Here is an 18,708-nt window from a genome sequence, read left to right as displayed (position 1 = left end):
GGGCGTTCTTGGGGGCGTAACTGGCGCTGCTGCAGGGTCGCTGCGCCACGCTGCGCCACGGCTGGTTTTGGATGCGAAAATCCATGAATACGCTGTGCGCGGAAATCAATTTTAGTGCACGCGGCTGGCGCAGACATTCGCACGGACACGCTGTGCGCCAGTCGCGTGCGCCACTTTTGTGCGAATTTCTATGAATGACCCTGTTAATCTATAATCTGTGATACCCACATTACCTGATTGAAGTTCTTAAAAGTGTTAAAGTTAGAGAGTGCATTTGCCTTCTCGACCCTGTCCACAACTTCGTACTGATCCAGCCCATTCATGAACCACCCTGCCTCTTGGTCCTGATCCCCAATGAAAAGAACAGTGTAGACACGTACAGTACTTGTCTTGGACATTTGTGTTCTTGTCCGACACTTAGTATGTTCTATAATGCATTACAATACAGTGGCCCTCATTACGACCCTGGCGGAAAGTGACTGACCGGACCGCCACAGCGTAAATAGCGTTTCCGCCATTGCACGAAGGAGCAAAGTGCGGCCCATTCCGACCCATCGGGCACGAGCACCACGCCATGGCGGAAGTGCAAAGTCCGCGATGGCGGAAATGACCCCAAAACGGCCCACACCGCCGCCGTACGGCGCCCTAGGTGCAATACCGCCACCCCTCTTAGCGGTCACCGCAGTGTGCGCCTACCGGAAAGTACGGTGACCGGAAATATACGGAAACGGAAGCTAAAACATGGGCCCGGAACGGGAAACATCCCGCCGTACACCTATAAAACCACTAAAACCACACAACCACTAAAATCACTACCCTGAAACACACCCCAACCCGTCATCCACCCTAGCGAAACCAAGAAAAATGGGAAAAGTAGCGAAGAAAGCGTGCGACCGCAAGCGGCAGGTCCACTTCTCCCGTGAGGAACTCACCGTGCTAACAGAGACCCTCCAGGAGAATGCTGCCGTCGTCTTCTCCACGCAAATGACCAGAACGGCACTTGCAAACAAGAAGGCCATATGGGCTCTGGTGGCACAGCGGGTAAGTGCGGTGGGGACCGCACCCCGCACCCCACAGCAATGCCGCAAGCGATGGGACGACCTGCGGATACGCATCCGCAGCATACTCTCTGCCAACCGCAACATTGCCACAGCCACCGGGGGAGGTCCTGAATCACCCATCAAGTTGACCCCCTGGGAAGAAATCTGTGCCTCCACCATCGGAATGGAGAGCATAGAGGGAGTCGGAGGGATGGAGAAAGGAGTGCAGACATCCGAAGATTCAGGTAGGTGGGCCAAATAAAACAATGCCAAATCCACACAGTCCATCCATGTGAAGTACCATGCGTCCACATAGTGCAACAGAAACACATGTCCAGGAGAACGTCCACACACATCGGCCTGATAGCGCACGTTAAAACCCACAATAAATACATAAATAATTAAAAACCCCTAAAACACGCACTACACGTGCAGCAGGCACACCCTAACTGCAGGCTGCCAAACAACTGCACCCTCACTCCACACACAAATGAAACCACCTCCAAGGCCCCGACCCAAATCACCCTCAGGTACCACCCCAATGCATGTGATACAATGCCATTCCAATTCCCACAGACCCATCAATAACCCTCGCCCTCCTTTACTCCACCACAGGGTCCGATCCAAACGACGAGCTTCAGGACACCCCTACCAGCACACCTGCAAAGAGGGCCAAGACCAACGGCCAGAGACCCTCCACCTCAGCTGCACGCATCAAGACACGGCAGCAGCACAAATCAGGTGGCAGCACAGAGGAGGGAACATCAACAGGCACCCCAGCAGCCAGCATGCCCACACCACCACCACCACAGGTCCCCCCAATGGATGCCACAGAAGGCACTGCCTCTGGTGGCAGCAGCACCATAGGTGACACCCCATTGATGGCAGCATGCTCGGACACAGAAAACGGGGATGTCGAAGTCAGATCCATCCATGACCTGTCCCAATCCCCCTGTCTGTCCCATCCCGTACAACATGAGGATACCACGCAGGGGCACCCACAAGACGACGACTGGCCATCCCCCACAAGCCCTGTGGCAAGGCAACATGAGGACAACAGCCCCTCTGTGACACCCCCGCAAATGGCCATGGCCCAGCAGAGGCAACAGTCCCTCGACCAGTTAATCGTGCAACAGCAGCAACTGGCCACGCTCCTCAAGGACCATGCCGATGAATGTGGGGGCACTAAGGCAGACATAGAAACATCAACTGAGACACTTAGGGCAGAAATGGAGAGAGGTACAGAGACACTAAGGGCACAAATGGAGAGTAGCACCGAGAGCCTGAGAGTCCAAATGGAGAGTAGCACCGAGAGCCTGAGAGTCCAAATGGAGAGAAGCACCGAGAGCCTGAGGGGGGAACTGCATGCGACGTCCAAAGACGTATGTGCCGAACTTGCCGCAGTGCGCCGTGTGCTCACTGAGCTCTCGCAAACCCTTAGGGACATGCATGGATGTGAGCAGGCAGACACATCATCCGTTGCAAGTTCCGTCCAGGGCAGCCCCCAACGTAAATCTGGGAGGAACCTGCGCTCCACAGGCAGGGGTGCCCCTGATACCCGCAGAGGGGGCTTGCAATAGCGACAGCCCACTGACAATGAGCATCTTTGGACACTGGTGTTCGGGGGGGAGGTAGGAGGGTGGAGGGGGTGTGTTGGGCTCACTTGGGTGGCGGGTCGATAGGGTGTTCAACATGATATCACATATGCCATAAACAATGCACGATCAACCAATGAGATGTGTGGACAATGATCTTTGTGTACTAGGCCATCATAGGCGTACAGTCCATATTGTGCATGTCCCAGACACACACAGTGCCACGAGTCCCGTGTCCATGTATCAGCCACCAGGCGTGAGTGCTAGAAGCATGCATCAATGAGATGCTGACGAATGTCACGGGCCTCCGGTGCCTCGCAGACTCCATGAGGTGCTGCCACATCCCCACCCTCATCATGACCATCATCAGGTGCTTGCAGTTCTGCGTCAGGGGGCATGGGCACATTTCTACGTACGCACATGTTGTGGAGCATGACACATGCCATCACCATCTTTGCAACCTTCTCATGGCGGTACAGGAGTGCCCCGCCAGACCTGCTGAGGCAGCGGAAACGAGTCTTCAGTAGGCCGAATGCCTGTTCAATGACTACACGGGTACGTGAGTGGGCATGGTTGTAGTCCTCCTCATGCTGGTCCCGTGGGTTCCGGACTGGTGTGAGGAGCCATCTCTTCAGTGGATACCCAGCATCACCTGTATGTGGACGAGAAACGTATGGTGTGGAATGCCATTGCTACGTACGCACCCCCCCCCCTTCCTGCCAGGTCATTGCCAAATCACATACCCCACATAATCATGCATGTAATGAGACTCACCGAGTAGCCAGGATCTGTTCCCTGCGTGTCGCTCCATGTAGCGTGGTATTGTAGAGTTCCTCAAGACCATAGAATCATGGGTTGATCCAGGGAATCGGGCACAACAATGTGTAATGATCCTGTTGGAGTCACACACCATTTGTACATTCAGGGAATGAAATTGTTTTCGGTTGCGGTACTGGGCCTCCCTGGCATGTGGGACGACCAATTCCACATGGGTGCAGTCGATGGCACCAATGCAACCCGGTATGCCGGCAAGTGCATGGAATCCCACTTTTGTGTTGGTAATTTCCTGCTCCGAGCGTGGTAGAGAGATGTAGTCGTCTGCGTGCTGCAGGAGGGCATCGAGCACTTGCAATAGTGTCCGTGAGAACAGTGGCTGAGAAATGCCATGCAACTGTCCGACTGTGTGCTGGTAGGTGCCTGTGGCCAGGAAGTGGAGTACAGACACCACCTTCAGTAGGGGTGGGATGGCGGTTGGGCTATCTATCATGCTGACAAGGTCAGCCTGTGTCATGTCCACAATGGCGGCTATGGTGTCCCGGTCCAGACGGTAGAGGGTGTGGATCTGCTCATCAGTGAGGTTGAACGGATGTGCTCAGAGGCGTGGGATTGCGGGCTGCCTGCGTGGTGGTAGTGGCTGTGCTGGCGGCCCTTGCTGGCCCTGCCTTGGCCTACTCCTCCTCCTGCGTCTCCTCCGTGCGGCCGGTTGTAGTTGGTGTTCGTCTTCTTCTTGGAGTTGGAGTACTTGCAGTGCTATCAGGTCCCCCAGGGCCAACATCGCGAGTCCTGCCGGTAGCATTTCGGTGTGGTTGTGGGAGGAGACTGGCTGTGCAATTTATGTGTTTTCAGGCTGTATGGCCTCCACCTGTGGTGATTAATTCCACCTGTGCAAACTGCTCTCCCCTTTGGCCGAGCACGTCCCGCGCACAACGCTGCAATTCGGGGAATGGCATCTTGCTATTGCAATCATGTATTTGTACCCGATGGCCGTGTAACATTGGTTGATATGTTCATTCTGCTGTGGTCCCATAGTTTCACATACTATCTGTGCAGTCGCGAACAGACTTGTGAAGGGTCAGTGGAACGTAGTACTCGAGTAACGGTGGGCCCTCATGCATCACTGTGCCGAGTTGCAACGACGGGCGGGGCGTCCCATTTGTGGGTGAAGGCAGTTGCCATTTTCACACACAGCCGCACTCGATGGAATAATTAGTGATTTCAAACGGCCACAGATGCCTCTTCGACGTGATGTTGCAAATGAGGAATTCGAAGGGCGGCGCTTTCGGTTTTCAGCTAGCGGCGAGGAAATGCCCACAGGTCTGACTGCAAATATAACGTACTATTGTTCAATGTCCTTGAGACAGGGGCCATGGCGAGGATGCAATGATTGATATGAATAGTTTGGGATGCGCATTAGCGACGTGGGCGATGAGGCCGGACGTTCCCAAATACATGTTACTTCACTACACTGGAATTACGGGCTGGGGCACTGTGGATTTTGCAGGCTGCATAACGCACAGACTCAATGGATATTTCTAATGTTATGTGAGTAAATATTCAGGCGTTTTAATCCCGGGATGAGGGAATGATGAATGGATGCATGGGCAGGTGATTTGATACAGAGTTTGCCATGTACAGGGCTTCTTGGGATCTATCCGCCTCCCCTACGCTATGTGATGCAGGGCTGCCATAGTGGGACCATCGTCTATCTGGCCTTGTTGAGCCCTCCCTGTCTCGACGCGCCCTCAGACACTTGTGTCCATGCACGTTAACATTCCCATCTGATGGATTCTGTTTTGACAGACGCATGCACAGGTACACTCGTTTGTGATGGTGTTTGCACCTCGATATAGATGGTTATGAGTCGCAAGTGGTTTTGGGGTGGTGATGATCCTTTGGAGTGGGCTAGCATGCATATGGCTGTGGATTTAGTGTGATCATTGAAGTGAGTTGTTCGAATGTAGTTCTGATGGCCATTCTGTTCTTTTTCTTTACTTTTGGTTGACAGGTTTCTCCTCCCCTTTTGCCACTGCCATCTGTATGCCACTCCTGCAGATGGGTTTTACTCCCGACACCTGCTGCTTCGTGTTAATCAGTGGAGCAGCATTACGATCTTATGGGACGATCGCCAATGGGCCACATGCCCTTACGCAGTACTGGTGGCTCGGAGCAACATTTCGGCCTTTCAGCTGGACTAGTGCCTCCCCATTGGGACGGCCCTGCGGTTCTGTGCGCTTCCATGTTGCCTTTTCGTACGTGAATGTGGCTCTGTGTACCATGAGTGAACAGGGCGTCACACAAGTAGTGGCTGGTCATTTCTTGCGGATGCAGCCCACAATGGTGAAAAGTGTTTTGGAGTTCATGGCCTGATGGCTGTATGGGCTTGGTGATTTTGATGTGCATTAAATTTCTATTCTGTTTTGGCCCGTGTAGCGTTTTTCTTTGCAAGTGATGTGGCATATGCCTATTTGGGGGGCGATGTATTGTGAGGAGATCTGCATTGGGTTCCAGCTTCGGAGTTTAGTTGCGTGATACTGTACTGGGCGCGTTTGCCTACGAAGCCCGTGAGGTCAGGGATGGGGGCTGCCAATATGACAGTTTGAATGTTGTCATGCTCAGGGGCGGGGGATTGGGTTTTGTGTAACAGATGCCGGTCAGCCAGGTGGACTGGTGGAATGATGTGATTCTCGGAATATTGCTGGTCACAGGTGCCTGTGTTTGCGTGCGTTTCTTGGTGGGGGACTGTGGTCATGTCCATTGGGATGGCTTCTGTATTCGTGCCATCTGTGCCCTGCAGCTCCCATTGGCCCCTGTTGTGTTTCATTTGTTCGTTGGCATGCATGGGTGACTTGTACATTTCAATGGTTGCATTGTGACTTCATTGCACCTACGGGGAGTTGTACTTTGTGGGCAGGGAGCGGTGTACAGGCACTCAGTGGGGCCGTTTACGGTTGATTCGCGATGCCGTACTTCTCACCATGGCGGAATGGTACATTCCGCCATGCTTGATGGCGTTAGGTACATGTCCGCAAGGGTCGGAATTGGCGTACCCTTGCGCCATGGTGGTGTTTGCGGTTTGGCATGGCGCGCGCGCGCGTGCTTGGTGCAGTTAGCGTTGGCGTTCACTACGGTGTCGCTAATGGCTTCGTACTTTGCGGTGACGGGTCATAGTCGCACCGAGCGCTATTCGATGGCGGTATTGCATTTCCGCCATCGTTTTCCGAATTCCGCAAGGGTCGTAATGAGGGCCAGTGTATAGTAGCCACCTCCACACATTTATATATTTTTCTGAATTTAAACTTAAGGCATCTCTGAACTCTCTATAGTTTGTAATTAGATAAAACCCCTAATACCTCTGTGCCATATTTAGCCATGTCCAGCATGTCACATTATTTACTATCCAGCTATGCAGGCCCTGAATTCCATGCCTGGCACATCAAATATTGTACAATTTTCTTAAGCTAATAGTTTGTGTATGTGATTCAGAATCAAAGCATTGGTAGTGTAGAGGATGGGGCAATCAGCACTCAACTTCTGAAAAAGAAAGCATTTAAAAGGGCTGAGTTTGATTCTGTCCGGCACTGCTTGAATTTTTAAAAATTGTGTTGTGAACTCACATGACATAAGAAACCACGTGTGCTTGGAATGTGCAATTCTGTTTTAAACAGATTTGATGAGAGTAGTTCAGAATAAAAAAAACCCGTAGGTTTGCTCATTAGAAAGTAATGTGATGTGCTTCATATAAACATGTATGTGCTTGAACGCACTTCAAATGCCGAGCATTTTTAGTGTTGTGGACTGGAAACTTTCCTTCGAGAAAAGGAGTAACCTTGTGAGCTGTGTTGGAACCTCTCTGCCAGTGCTTTACTTTTTCTTTTCATTTAAAAATTATTTGTTAGTCGATAACATGTAAGATGTGTGACTTGATAATGATTGAATATATGCTGTACCTGTGTGAAATAAAATAAAAATTATTTAAAAAAAATAAAACATTATTTGTTAGTCAGGGTTGGCAGTGTAAAATGGATTACTTCAAACGAGTTTCATGTATGAAACATTAATCTTGTTCGCAGTGACTCCACAGCTGGTTCAAACCCTCACAGGAGGCATCGACTTGTGTTGATGTCTTTCTCATATTTTCTCATATTTTATTGCAATATCTGCTGCTCCCATACAAGGCTCAACTCTTCTCTGATAATGAATCATAGAATATCATGTGATCAGTACTGAGACCCTAGCGATAGAAATAGGTCTGTTATTGTTTAGGAAACCTCTTGGGATGTATCTGGGCATGATTGTTTAGAGGCTAGCTGAAACTTGCATGAATATGGCGGACAAAATGAGCAATTGTTGTCAGGGCAGGATTTGCTACACTGTTGAGCAATGGCATGCTCTATTGGGGACTGTCAATACACAAACAATTTACTCTGTATATAAAGCTAAGGTAAATAAGGCCCTCGAGATATATGATATTGAAAGGGCCCCTGTTGAATTAGCAACAAAGGTAAATATTGACTTTTTCATAGAATATGTAAGCGAGCAGCAGGGCATATCGGACAACATACATGCCTACCCCTATAGCCATATAGTAAGACACTATGGGCCTCACGAAGAGTGTGGCGGTCCAGAAACAAGGGAGCGAGTAAGCTTGCCGGCACCCTTGTTTCTGGACTGTCACATTTCGAGTCTGCCTGCCGGAGCCTCTGTGCCTGACAGGTCTGACCCTGCCGGGTGCAGCGACCATGGTAGGCAGACCAGTCCTGTTGGACTCTATGGGAATGGCTAGTCCGCGAAGGGTGCCCGAGGGCAAGAGCTGGTAAAGAGGTCCTGGGGTAGACTGGACGAGGAGGGACTGGTCCCTGTGAGGCGCATAAGGGATCAGGTGCCAGTCATAGTGGCAGGGGGACATTAGCTGGGTATGGGGGGAGACGGAGGAAGAGAAAAGGAAAGTCTTGCAACGTTTCTGGAACTTAAGGAGATCAGGCTGAAGTCAGAGAGAGGCAGGACGGCCATTCCAGAGAGAAGCTACTGCCGGGGAAAGTGATCTACCTCCTACTCTCTGCTTGGAGAAACATCTGATCTGCAGAAAGTTGGAGGTAGAAGACCGAAGGACCCTGGCAGGGAGGAATTTAGGGAGAGATAGTTGGATGTCGAGGGATCTCAGGCCCCAGAAAGCCTTGTGTATGATGGAGAGGGTCTTTAATTTGATCCTGCAGCCACCGGGAGCCAGTGGAGAGATATTACAGCTGGGGAGATACGGTTTCTGGGCTTGATGCCAAGGACAAGTCTCGCAGATCTATTTTGGATCAATTGAATAGGGCGACGGGAGGAAAGGGGCAGAGGCAGTGCTGTTGCAGGAGTCCAGCATAGAAAGAACCAATGCTCTGAAGACATTGAGCTTCTGGGGAAAGGTGAGGAAAGAAAAAATGCCACAGAGGAGGTGTAGCTGAAAGTTGGACTTCTTGGCAAGGTCCATGATGTGAGGGGGGAAGGGGAGAGAGGAGTTCAAGATGACCCCAAGGTTTTTAGCCTCACAAGATGCTGCGGGGAGGCGGCCCAAGGAGGGCAGCCAGAGAGTGGGAGTGAAGCAGGGGGCAGGCGCCCCAATGAGAAGGATCTCGGTCTTACTGGTATTAACGCAGAGATCATTAGCAGAGCACCATGCCTGAATAGCAATCACACAGTCTGGTAGGAGAAAGGAAGAAGAGGAGGTAGAGGAGGGGAGTTTAAATGGAGAGTTGTGTGTCACCTTTATAACACTGGAAGTGAGTAGAGAAGGTGGAGATCAAGTGGGCCAGAGGGGCAAGATACAAATTGAAAAGCCATGGTGTTAGCATAGAGCCATGAGGGAGGCAACTGGTGGAGAGTGAGGTGGCAGGGAGGAAAGGGCCTAGTTGCACTTGGGAGGTCAGTTAGAAAGGAAGAAGGTCAGCCAGGCCAGTGCCCGGTCCATGATGCCTAGGGTATCACTAAGCCGATTTATGAGGATGGCATGATTTATCGTATCAAAGGCAGAGGAAAGATCAAGATGGATCAGAAGGGAGAGAGTTTTGGTGTCAAGATCTGAGAGCAGTTCCTCAAGGGTGTTCAGGGGAGCAGTTTCTATGCCTCTGGATGCTCTGAAGCCAGACTGGTGGTCATGGAGACAGCCATCTGATGTGGTATGGTGGATCAGTTGGGGGATGACCAGCTTCTCCAGGAGTTTACCTAGGAGAGGGGTGACAGAGATAGGGCGATAGTTAGCGAGGCAGGAAGGATCTGCAGACATGTTCTTTAGGAGATGGTGCACAAGGGAGTGCTTTAGGGGGTTGTGGGAAAGAGCCAGTGGCAAAGGAATGGTTACAGAAGTCAGCTAATGGATGGGAGCACCTGATGTCCTTGATAGTTCTGCAAGAGCAGGGGAGCACCTGTTTGGAGGAGACTTTCATAGAGCGGATTATTCTAAATACCGAATTAGGTGTGATGGAGGAGAAGGAGGAGGGTATGGAGGAGGGCGAAAGGGGGTCCAAGGTAGGTAAGAGCGGAAGAGGGTGGGCAGGGGATTAGAGGAGAGTGAGGGTAGGATGTCCTGGGTTTTGGTGGAGAAGTGGGAGGCCAGTGCAATGCAGAGGGCCTGGGAGGGAAGGGGATAAGAGGAGATGGCAGTAGGATTGGGAAGTTCCTTGCAGATTTTGAAGAGTTCAGCCGTGTTGTTGGTGGGCCCAGAAATGCAGGCTTGGACATGAGCCCATTTCTTCAGGTGGATGGAGAGTCAATATTGCCTTTGGAGCAGGCGGCAGGCCAATTTCTCAGAGGATGCACTTGAGACCTGCCACTTCCACTCAGCTGCTCTGCACTTGCGGTTTAGAGCTGCCAAGCCGGAGTCATAACAAGAGTTGCACTTGGAGGCAGGCTTCATGCAGAGTGTTGGAGATGGAGAGATGGAGGTTAGCAAGTGCTAAGTCAGAATGAGAGTCAATAGCAGGGGTGAGTGGGGTAATGAATGGCACAAACACAGCACGCTTCATCTGTCGAATGATGAAGAACGAGACTGACAGCGTGGGCAGAGACTTCACCGGGGGCAAGGGAGCTCCAGATGGGAGGAGAGGAGGGAGGGGCCAGACCAGGCAAGAGGGGTAGTTAGAGGGTTGGAGAGAGTGATGTCGGCTGAGATGAGCGCATCCAAGGTGTTTCCAGCAGAGTGGGTTGTGCCAGAGGGAAGACTACTGAGGGAAAGAGAGTTGCAGAGGTTACGAAAAGGCGCAGTGGACGCATCTGGGGTGCCTAGATGATTATTAAAGTCACCAAGGAAGAGAGGTTTGGGGAGGAGGTCAGGAGAGAGGAGGAGAGGTCAGCCCATTCAGAGAGGAAAAGGGGGGTAAGTCCAGGGGGCCTATAGATAGAGGTGAGAGTGATGGAGAGGGTGGGAGAGTCACCCAGCATACAGATTAGGCATTCAAAGGAAGAGTAAGATTGAGTGGGAGTGGTAGCAGCAGGGACCCATTCAGGGAAGATAAGGGACACTCCACCTCCAGTCGGGTTAGTCCTAGGCTTAGAGACGATTTTGTAGCCCTCTGGAATGAGAGTGTCAAAATCAGTGAAAGATCTGGCATTGAACCATGTCTTGGTGAGAGCAAGGGTGTCAAGGTCAAAGTCTTCAAGGAGGTGATGTCAGAGGAGTGTTTAACAGCAGAGTGGGAATTCCGGGTAGCTAAGTGAAGCTGGTTGCCCTCTTTAGAGGTCTTCCGATGTGAGGTGCAGGGATGTGGTACACCTGTCAGAGGGTGCAGAGAGGTCAGAGGGGTGGCAGTCAGAGGAGTGACAGGAGAGGGGAGGAAGTTAATGAGAGATGAGAGATGCTGATCCAGAAGGAGGAGGTTGAGCTGAAAGCTCTGGGCCATGATAGTGCCATTCTGGTAGACATTGATGATGCACCAAGATGATGAGAAGTATGCCAAGAGAACTTCCCATCTGGTTCCACCATTAATGGGCGAGGGGGGAAGAGAGGATATGATAGAGACCATATGGAGAGTCCATAGGTCGGGAGAAGAAACAGTGAAGAGAATGTCAGTGATCGTTTGTCTGGAGGAAACATTGACATAGGTATCAGCAATGGTGAGGCATGGGTTTAAGGCCAGGAGCGCTTTCTTAAACTTTTTCCTTCCAGACTTTGAGAGTGAGGTAGGATAGGTGAAATAGTAACAGTTAGAGTAGACAAGGGAGACACAGAGCCCTGTGTGTATGGGGGAGTGAGTGGTTCAGGAAGAGGGACAGCACTGTGCAAGATGAGTCCACCAGGCCACTTAACAGCCAATACAGGGGAGATTAAACAGAAGTACAGTAAGTCAGGAGAAAGGGCTAAGTTATGGCAAGCAGTAATAACACAACCAGAATGAGATATGGGGAGTCAGGTCAAAGGCCTACTTTATAATACTGTCACAAGAAGTAACAGAATGCCCATATTAAAGATTTAAGAAATGCAGTTGAAGTGCTAGGTTTGAAAACTTGTCAGGTTTCAAAAATGTCCAGCCAAATTTGTAAAATTGAGCAATTCTATGTAATGCAACAGAGAACACAGCAGCTAGATTCGAATATCCCAAAATTATGTAAATGCAGCAGTGTTGGGAATATAATAGAGACCACAGAAGCTAGTTCCGAATTTCCCACAAATATGTAAAATGCAGCAATTTTAGGTAATGCAACAGAGATCACAGCAGCTAAAATTGATTATTTCACATGCAGGCAAAAGGCATGGTGTAGATTTGAGTGGTAAATTCTGAAACTGAGAAACAGATATACACATAGTCAACACGCTATGGTCAGTAGTATCATTGAAAAGCATCCCCAAAGTTCAGAGATTGCAGGGCACCTTGAGATGGCAGTCACGACAGTGAAACGATGGAATGGGAGAAGACGGTGGTGAAGATGTGCACGTTCAGGAGAGCGTTTATGTGATGTAGGACACACAGCATAGAGGTAGAGAAGAGTCAGAAGACACCGGAAATAAACCACACGGCCTGTAGCAATGAGCAGTCCCAGCCGTGGAGGACCAGAGAGGCAATGCAAGGGGGGGGGGGAGAAAGCTATTGTAACGTGTGCCAGCAAGGTGTAGAGGGATTGAAGATTGTGGCCCAGGCCTGCTGCGGAAGGCAAGGCATAGTGCAGATGGAGAATCGGGCACCCGTAGGAGAGCCTGTACAGCCCATAGAGGAGGAATGCAGAGGGGGTGACACTTACCGGGCTATCCGGCGGCTCAGGCGCAGGATGATAGTGCAATGACAAAGGCAAGTGGGTTCCCTCCAGCTCCAGACAGGGCCAGACAGGGGTAGTGAAGATGCTTTTAGGTGGCCTTTTGAGGGGGCGGCGTTCGCCTGCTGGCTCTCAGGTCTGCAGCCAAAATGAGCAAATGGCCAGCCAATCATGCGGAACCCCCACAGGAAGCAGGGATCAGCTGGCTGTGTGGGTGTGCAGGGTGGCCATGATGGAAGGCCCTCACCAGCAATAGCTGAATGTTAGGGATATTAAAAGCATTCACATCACATGGATTCAAACCTTTGATAACAGCCAGTGCCCCTGCATTTGGCCTGTATTTTCCACAAATTGTTACACTAATTCCTTCTCTAACTTCAAGTTTATTTGTCACATCAGCAAGAGCTGTGCTTTCAGACTTCGATAACGCATGCCAGCTTCCGGATGAACTCAGTCATGCAGGCAGATCAACGGAAAATGATGTGGAAGGGCTGTAACAGGACTTTCAGCCACATTTAGTAACGTAAAAACAGATCACCTAGTGGCAATGCAATTGGCACGCATGTGCAAGCCATAAAAAAGGAAGCGTAGGTTTAGTCTGTATACTACTCCCGCTTCATCTCCATTTGACCAAAGGGACAAACCATGTAGATGTTTGGAGTTATTTCATGTGTCTAATGATCCACTCAACGCAGATGTCTAATCCTCACTCAAACCTTCCTGACCTCGAAATATTCATAACCTTGGACTTGTACAAGACGGATATGGTTGGGTTTTTAAGTCACATATGGTTGCTAAAAGGAAGGCACAGCAGAATCCCATATCTGCTTTCGAGGTCAGTCATCAACTTGTACATAGCGAAGGAAACATCGCTGATGATCCAAATTGACACCCTGATCCTATGAGGAAATTCAGAAACAGTCTCAGTAGCTGGGAGTAAACAAATGTGTGCGCCCATGAGTGCTCATTGTCCATACACTAGTGACTTTCATATCTCAATATACTTGAATTTAAAAAAAATACACTATCCATTACTTTCTATTCTATTTGTATTCAAAGTTACATATTAATGAGTTACTACTTACAGAATGGCTGGTCACTGGATCCAACAACCACGGCTCAGCAAGGCATATGTTGCAGAAACTAACCTTTGTCTTTTCTTGAGCAGGTCATGGTGTCTTCAAACAACATGTCATTCAAAGACATTGTCTGCAACACATCAGAACTCCTGAGCTACGTCACATTCAACTCATCGAAAGACCAGGATGCATTTCAAAACCTCAGTTGTTCACTTCCGTTAGAGAAAACCAAGATGGCTGCTAATGCTTTCCTGAGTAATATAGACGCATTAAAGCTTCTTATGGTGGTGAGTATGTCATTCGTGGCGTGTAGTTGCAAATGACTGCCCTTATGTATTGTTTTTATGCTAACCATCATGCCACGTACAGCTAAAGAAAACTGCTTCTTCCACTATGACATGGAAACGTGGTTTACAATAACTAGAGTCAGAATCATCCAAGGGCCAATTCAGAACAGAATATATAATATGAAGTTTTTTTATTCATATCTGTATTATGTGAGATAATGTGCCCTCAATTAATACTGCCATTTCGGAGAAGTCCTGTTACCAGTACAGCGACACAATACTTTTTTTTTAAGATACATTGGGCCTCATTACGAGGAAGGTGGTAGAGGGATAATGGCGCTGGTATAGCTGCCGGCCACGTTATCCCTCTACCGCCTCTTTACGAGGTCTGCTCGCGGGTCCCGCAAAGGACGTCTTGTAAATCCAGGCGTCCTTAGGGGGACCCACGAGCAGACCAGGATGCTAACAACGGGCCCGTCATTAACGGGCCTATGGGGCCCGTTGAACCTGTGGGGGTTCAAATGGGAATGAGGATGTGCCGAGTCCCGGTTCCAGGAAAGGGAATTACCGGGCCTCCAAGGTTGGAATGGCCCGGTAATTTCCTATTTCTGGAACCCGGATCCGGACCCGGTACCCGGTATGGGGGTAGCCATGCCACTAAAAGCTACCTCCATACTCGTAATGAGGCCTATTGTGTTTAAAATGAAGTGACATAATCTGAATATGCGATGGACTGGCATACTTCAATTTTCATACCGCAATCAGCCCTTTCCCTAAATTCTAAAAAGCTATGTGGGATCTTAGCTCATTCCTCATTTGAACATTTTTATTTTATTTTAAGAGGCTTTGTTGCATGCCGTATTACAATATACATTGTTTCCAAGTGAAGGAAATGCACACATGGGAAGCGTACTCAATCAAAGTAGAAAGCAAATAGGTACAAACTGATGCAGTCAAAAGCAGCAGAGAGGACAGAGTGCTAGTGGGTGAGAAGGATCAGGGAAGGCGCTGTGGTCCCTTTGGTGGTGTTCTAATCAGCAGGGAAAACCAGTCCTTTTCAGATTCCATTTGAATCCATTCATGTTTAGGTTGGTCACGAAAAAGCTTTGGGACAGCAGCATGGCAATCTACCACCTTGGGGCTGCTTTTGGAATTTGGCAGTCCTCAGGAGGTTCTCACCTGGGGATCACAAATTGATGGCCTGGGTTTATGGTGAAATAAATGTTCCGAGGTTGCTCTACCCCTTGTGGTGTGTAGGCATCAGTGTGCCAGACAGAGGTTTCTGAAATTGGGAGCATTGAGGGAAGAGGGCTGGGGAGGTATGGTCACGAGGGTTAAGAGCAGAAATCTACCCAGCTGCATGTGTCTGAAGGAGCTTTAATTAGTCGGTTTGGAATGTGATCAGGCCCAAGTGAATCAAGTTGCAGTAATCAATGTTGGAGAAGGTCTGGGCGATGCCATCTTATGATCCATTCTGAGGTAAGGCATGATCTTATGAAGGAGATGCAGTTTAAAGTAAGAGTTAAAAGCTATAGCATACATTTGAGGTGTGAGTTGGTAGCTTCTTCCTAGGTTGGACTGCCAGCTCATAGGTTTCATATCTGAATCAATGACCTCCATTTAGAGAATTATATGTTTAGATATATGTTTGCTGCTGCTCCCATCTATGCATGCAAAAATAACAGATATGCAAGGAAGTGCCCTTTCACATCCAGTTGCATAGAGAAATAATGTACAGTTAGCAAATGACTCCCCCACTACTAGCAAAAACTACTACCCATGCAAAGTATATTATTACTGCAGTTGCCTGCTAAACCCAAACTCGTGCTAAACAGAAGGGGGTTTATTGCAGACCCTTGAAAAAAATCAGTTGCATGTCGTTTCGACTGTCAGGACCTGGTGGCAGTGTCCTATCAGCGTCAGCAACGAATGCGAGACACAAGTCAAGAAAAACTGTGAATCAATTTTTCATGGCATGTCATTTCAGAGTTCATCTGGTGCTAGGGAGACAGGGTAATAGCATTGACACATCTATTGCCACATCTATGTCTATCCTGTCGAAATAGGTAGGGTTGGAGAACGTTCATATTAATTAATCAAGTGTATCATAGCATAAATTAGCTTCACAGTAGTATTAACCTCTGAATTCTACAATTCTTGTTCTCCTCCACTGATTTAACTATATCCTCTCACATATGGTGGCAGAGTGATATCCTACTATGCGTTTAGCAAGTGTGGTTTCAAGTGCTTTACAGTTTAGCAGAACTCTCGCTATTTCCTGCTCATTATTTATTTGGATACTATTTGTCCTGCCTATGGTATCGGTCCTCACTGCTGCTTCCTGAAGTATACAAAAGCACTTGTGTCGTGCGTTGAGCAGGTGCAGTTTCAAGTGCTTTACCATTTGGCAGAACTCTCGCTAATCCTGCTTATAAGATCATCTGGTTTCTATTGGCCTTGCTTATGGTATCGGTCATCACTGCTGTTGCCTGAAGGATTCAAAACACTTGCATCTTCACATGCGCACGCATGTTTAGCAAGTGCGGTTTCAAGTGCTTTACAGTTTTGCAGTTTGGCGGTGAGGCAAGGGCAGCGAATAATACGCCTGGTACTTGAGAAGTAAGTGTCGCTTTATGTTTAATTGATCCAACTGTGAACAAGATATTGCTGTGTTTCATAAGGATAAGTCTACAGGCGTAGTGCGCTGAAAACCTCACAATGCCCCTGCATGGAAAGGCCAGACTTAATAATCTTCTCTGGGGCTTAAAGGCAAGGAAAATAAACCCGGTCACTGTGATACCAAAAGACTGAAGGGCGCAGACAAACAGGCAGAGAGAAATAACATTGCTTACAGAGGCAAAACAATCAACTTTTTTGAAGTAAGACCTGTGGAGAGTATTCCGGTGGAGGATCCACGAGGAAGTGAAAGTAATGAGTCAAAATCGCTGGAGATTGATAATAATAACTCTTTATTAGAACAGTGATTTTCCCTACAAAAAGACATTGATATACAGTCCCAAGTCAGCGCATTAGAAGCTTCTGGACAAGAGCCGATAGTAGTGGATGTAGCCACCCAGGATATAGAACTCCCTTCAACCTGACTTTCTTCCTCCCCGACGTTGTTTGCTGATAAGTCGAATGACAAAATAAAATCAGAACTCAGAGATAGCATTCATGTAGATAGTACCTCAATAGACACAATGCAGTTTGCCATTACAAGTCTGCTAAGACTATGCAGCAGAATATATGAAAATATATGCATGCAGGGGGCAGCCATCATGAGGATTGAAAATATGTACATATCCCTGGAAAAAGTAAGCCTGACTGTGTGGATAAGATGTTACTGACTGAAGGCGAGGAGGGGGAGAGTTCTGGTCCAGCAGCTGGATCACGCTGATGATGAAATTAATGTGCAGGATCCGATTAATTTAGAAATCTCCCATGACACTGCTAACAGTAGATATTTGTCTTGGAAAGAGAGAAGATGTCTCAAGAGGCATGCCGTCCTAAAAGTTCAAACTGACCAGTCTCATAAAGCCGCTGCCGTGATAAATAAAGACTTGAATGACTTTGATGCAACCTACCATGTCCCTTCTAAAAAGGCTGTAAACGTGTTAATAAAAAACAAAAAAGAGCTAAAGAATGGGTGCTAACAAGCATGTTAGTAAAAACGCTGAACAACAACGAAAACAGAGCAGTGGATATTGAGATCCCTTACGACACAGTCGGTGCCGAAGATCTATCTTTCAACATGGGTGAGGGGTCAACCCCGATGCCTGTAGAGCACGTATTGAAAAAATATGCTGCTGCTCATCCAGTAGGGAATGTGGTCTCTGAAAGAAGTGACAGTCTGATGAATCGGACCAGCAAATATTCACCACCTGTAACATGTTCCCTAGCTACATAGATGAGTGCCTAAACAGGTTCTCTATATTACAAGTACTAAACGCCATTCCTCAGTTGCATGTACTCGTGTCTAGTGGCATTGACTGCCTGGAACGAGTAGAAGGTGCTAAAGTCCCGACTTTGATTGCTCACTGTTACTCTCAAGATACAGTCAATTTAGTTTGCCAGGATTCATCACCCCTGTTGTAGATGGGATATGATATCGAAGTAACAAAGCCTGTACCCTCACGGATATATACAACTATTGGGCGGGATAACATGAATGGGCATCAAGGTTGACCTCAACATAAAAATACCACCATCCAGGCTCCCCCCACCCCTCAAAGAGTCAAACATGATGCCTGATTTGGAAGGGCTGGATTGACTATTCCTACCACTGGTCGGGGAAGGATGGTTGTATCTGAGAATGGTGAGAATAAGACCGACACTGGTCCGCAGGAGTGGATCTGGCTCATTGGATTCCTGCTAGTTAATTGATTGCCCGTCCTTGATTGTTACAGCTTTTGTCATGGAATACAAGTGGCAACAGTCACTTCTCATTCGCAACTAAAGGCCTTAATTTACTGTATAAGTATGATATATATATTTTCTGCAAGAAATTTGGCTCACACAAGAAGTCATGATTGATGGAAACAGCTTGTTTCAAGCCACTGCTGTTAAGGGGACCTTGGGTATACCTATGGGGTGTGGGGGGGCTTATAATTGGGCTTGCTAAAGATATTCCTGTTAAAGAAATTGAGGTTGTGGATAACAAACTAAATGTTTTGGCTGTTGAAGTTACGCTTTGCGGAGAAGG

General features: G+C 48.5%; 1 protein-coding gene across 2 annotated transcripts in view; it reads left to right on the top strand.

The window, feature by feature from the left end:
* The window catches only part of LOC138510440 (phospholipid-transporting ATPase ABCA1-like), a 2,356,352-nt gene that overhangs the window by 539,895 nt on the left and 1,797,749 nt on the right, over window positions 1-18,708 (top strand). For both annotated transcript variants that reach the window (XM_069626098.1, XM_069626099.1), the window contains exon 7: window positions 13,809-14,006. In XM_069626098.1, coding sequence (XP_069482199.1) covers window positions 13,809-14,006 — 198 coding nt within the window. The remainder of the gene's footprint in view (window positions 1-13,808; window positions 14,007-18,708) is intronic.

Source organism: Ambystoma mexicanum, chromosome 6p (genome assembly GCF_040938575.1).
Source record: "Ambystoma mexicanum isolate Mex_15411 chromosome 6p, UKY_AmexF1_1, whole genome shotgun sequence".
Taxonomy (NCBI): Eukaryota; Metazoa; Chordata; class Amphibia; order Caudata; family Ambystomatidae; genus Ambystoma; species Ambystoma mexicanum.
This window is presented reverse-complemented; position numbering and strand designations above follow the sequence as displayed.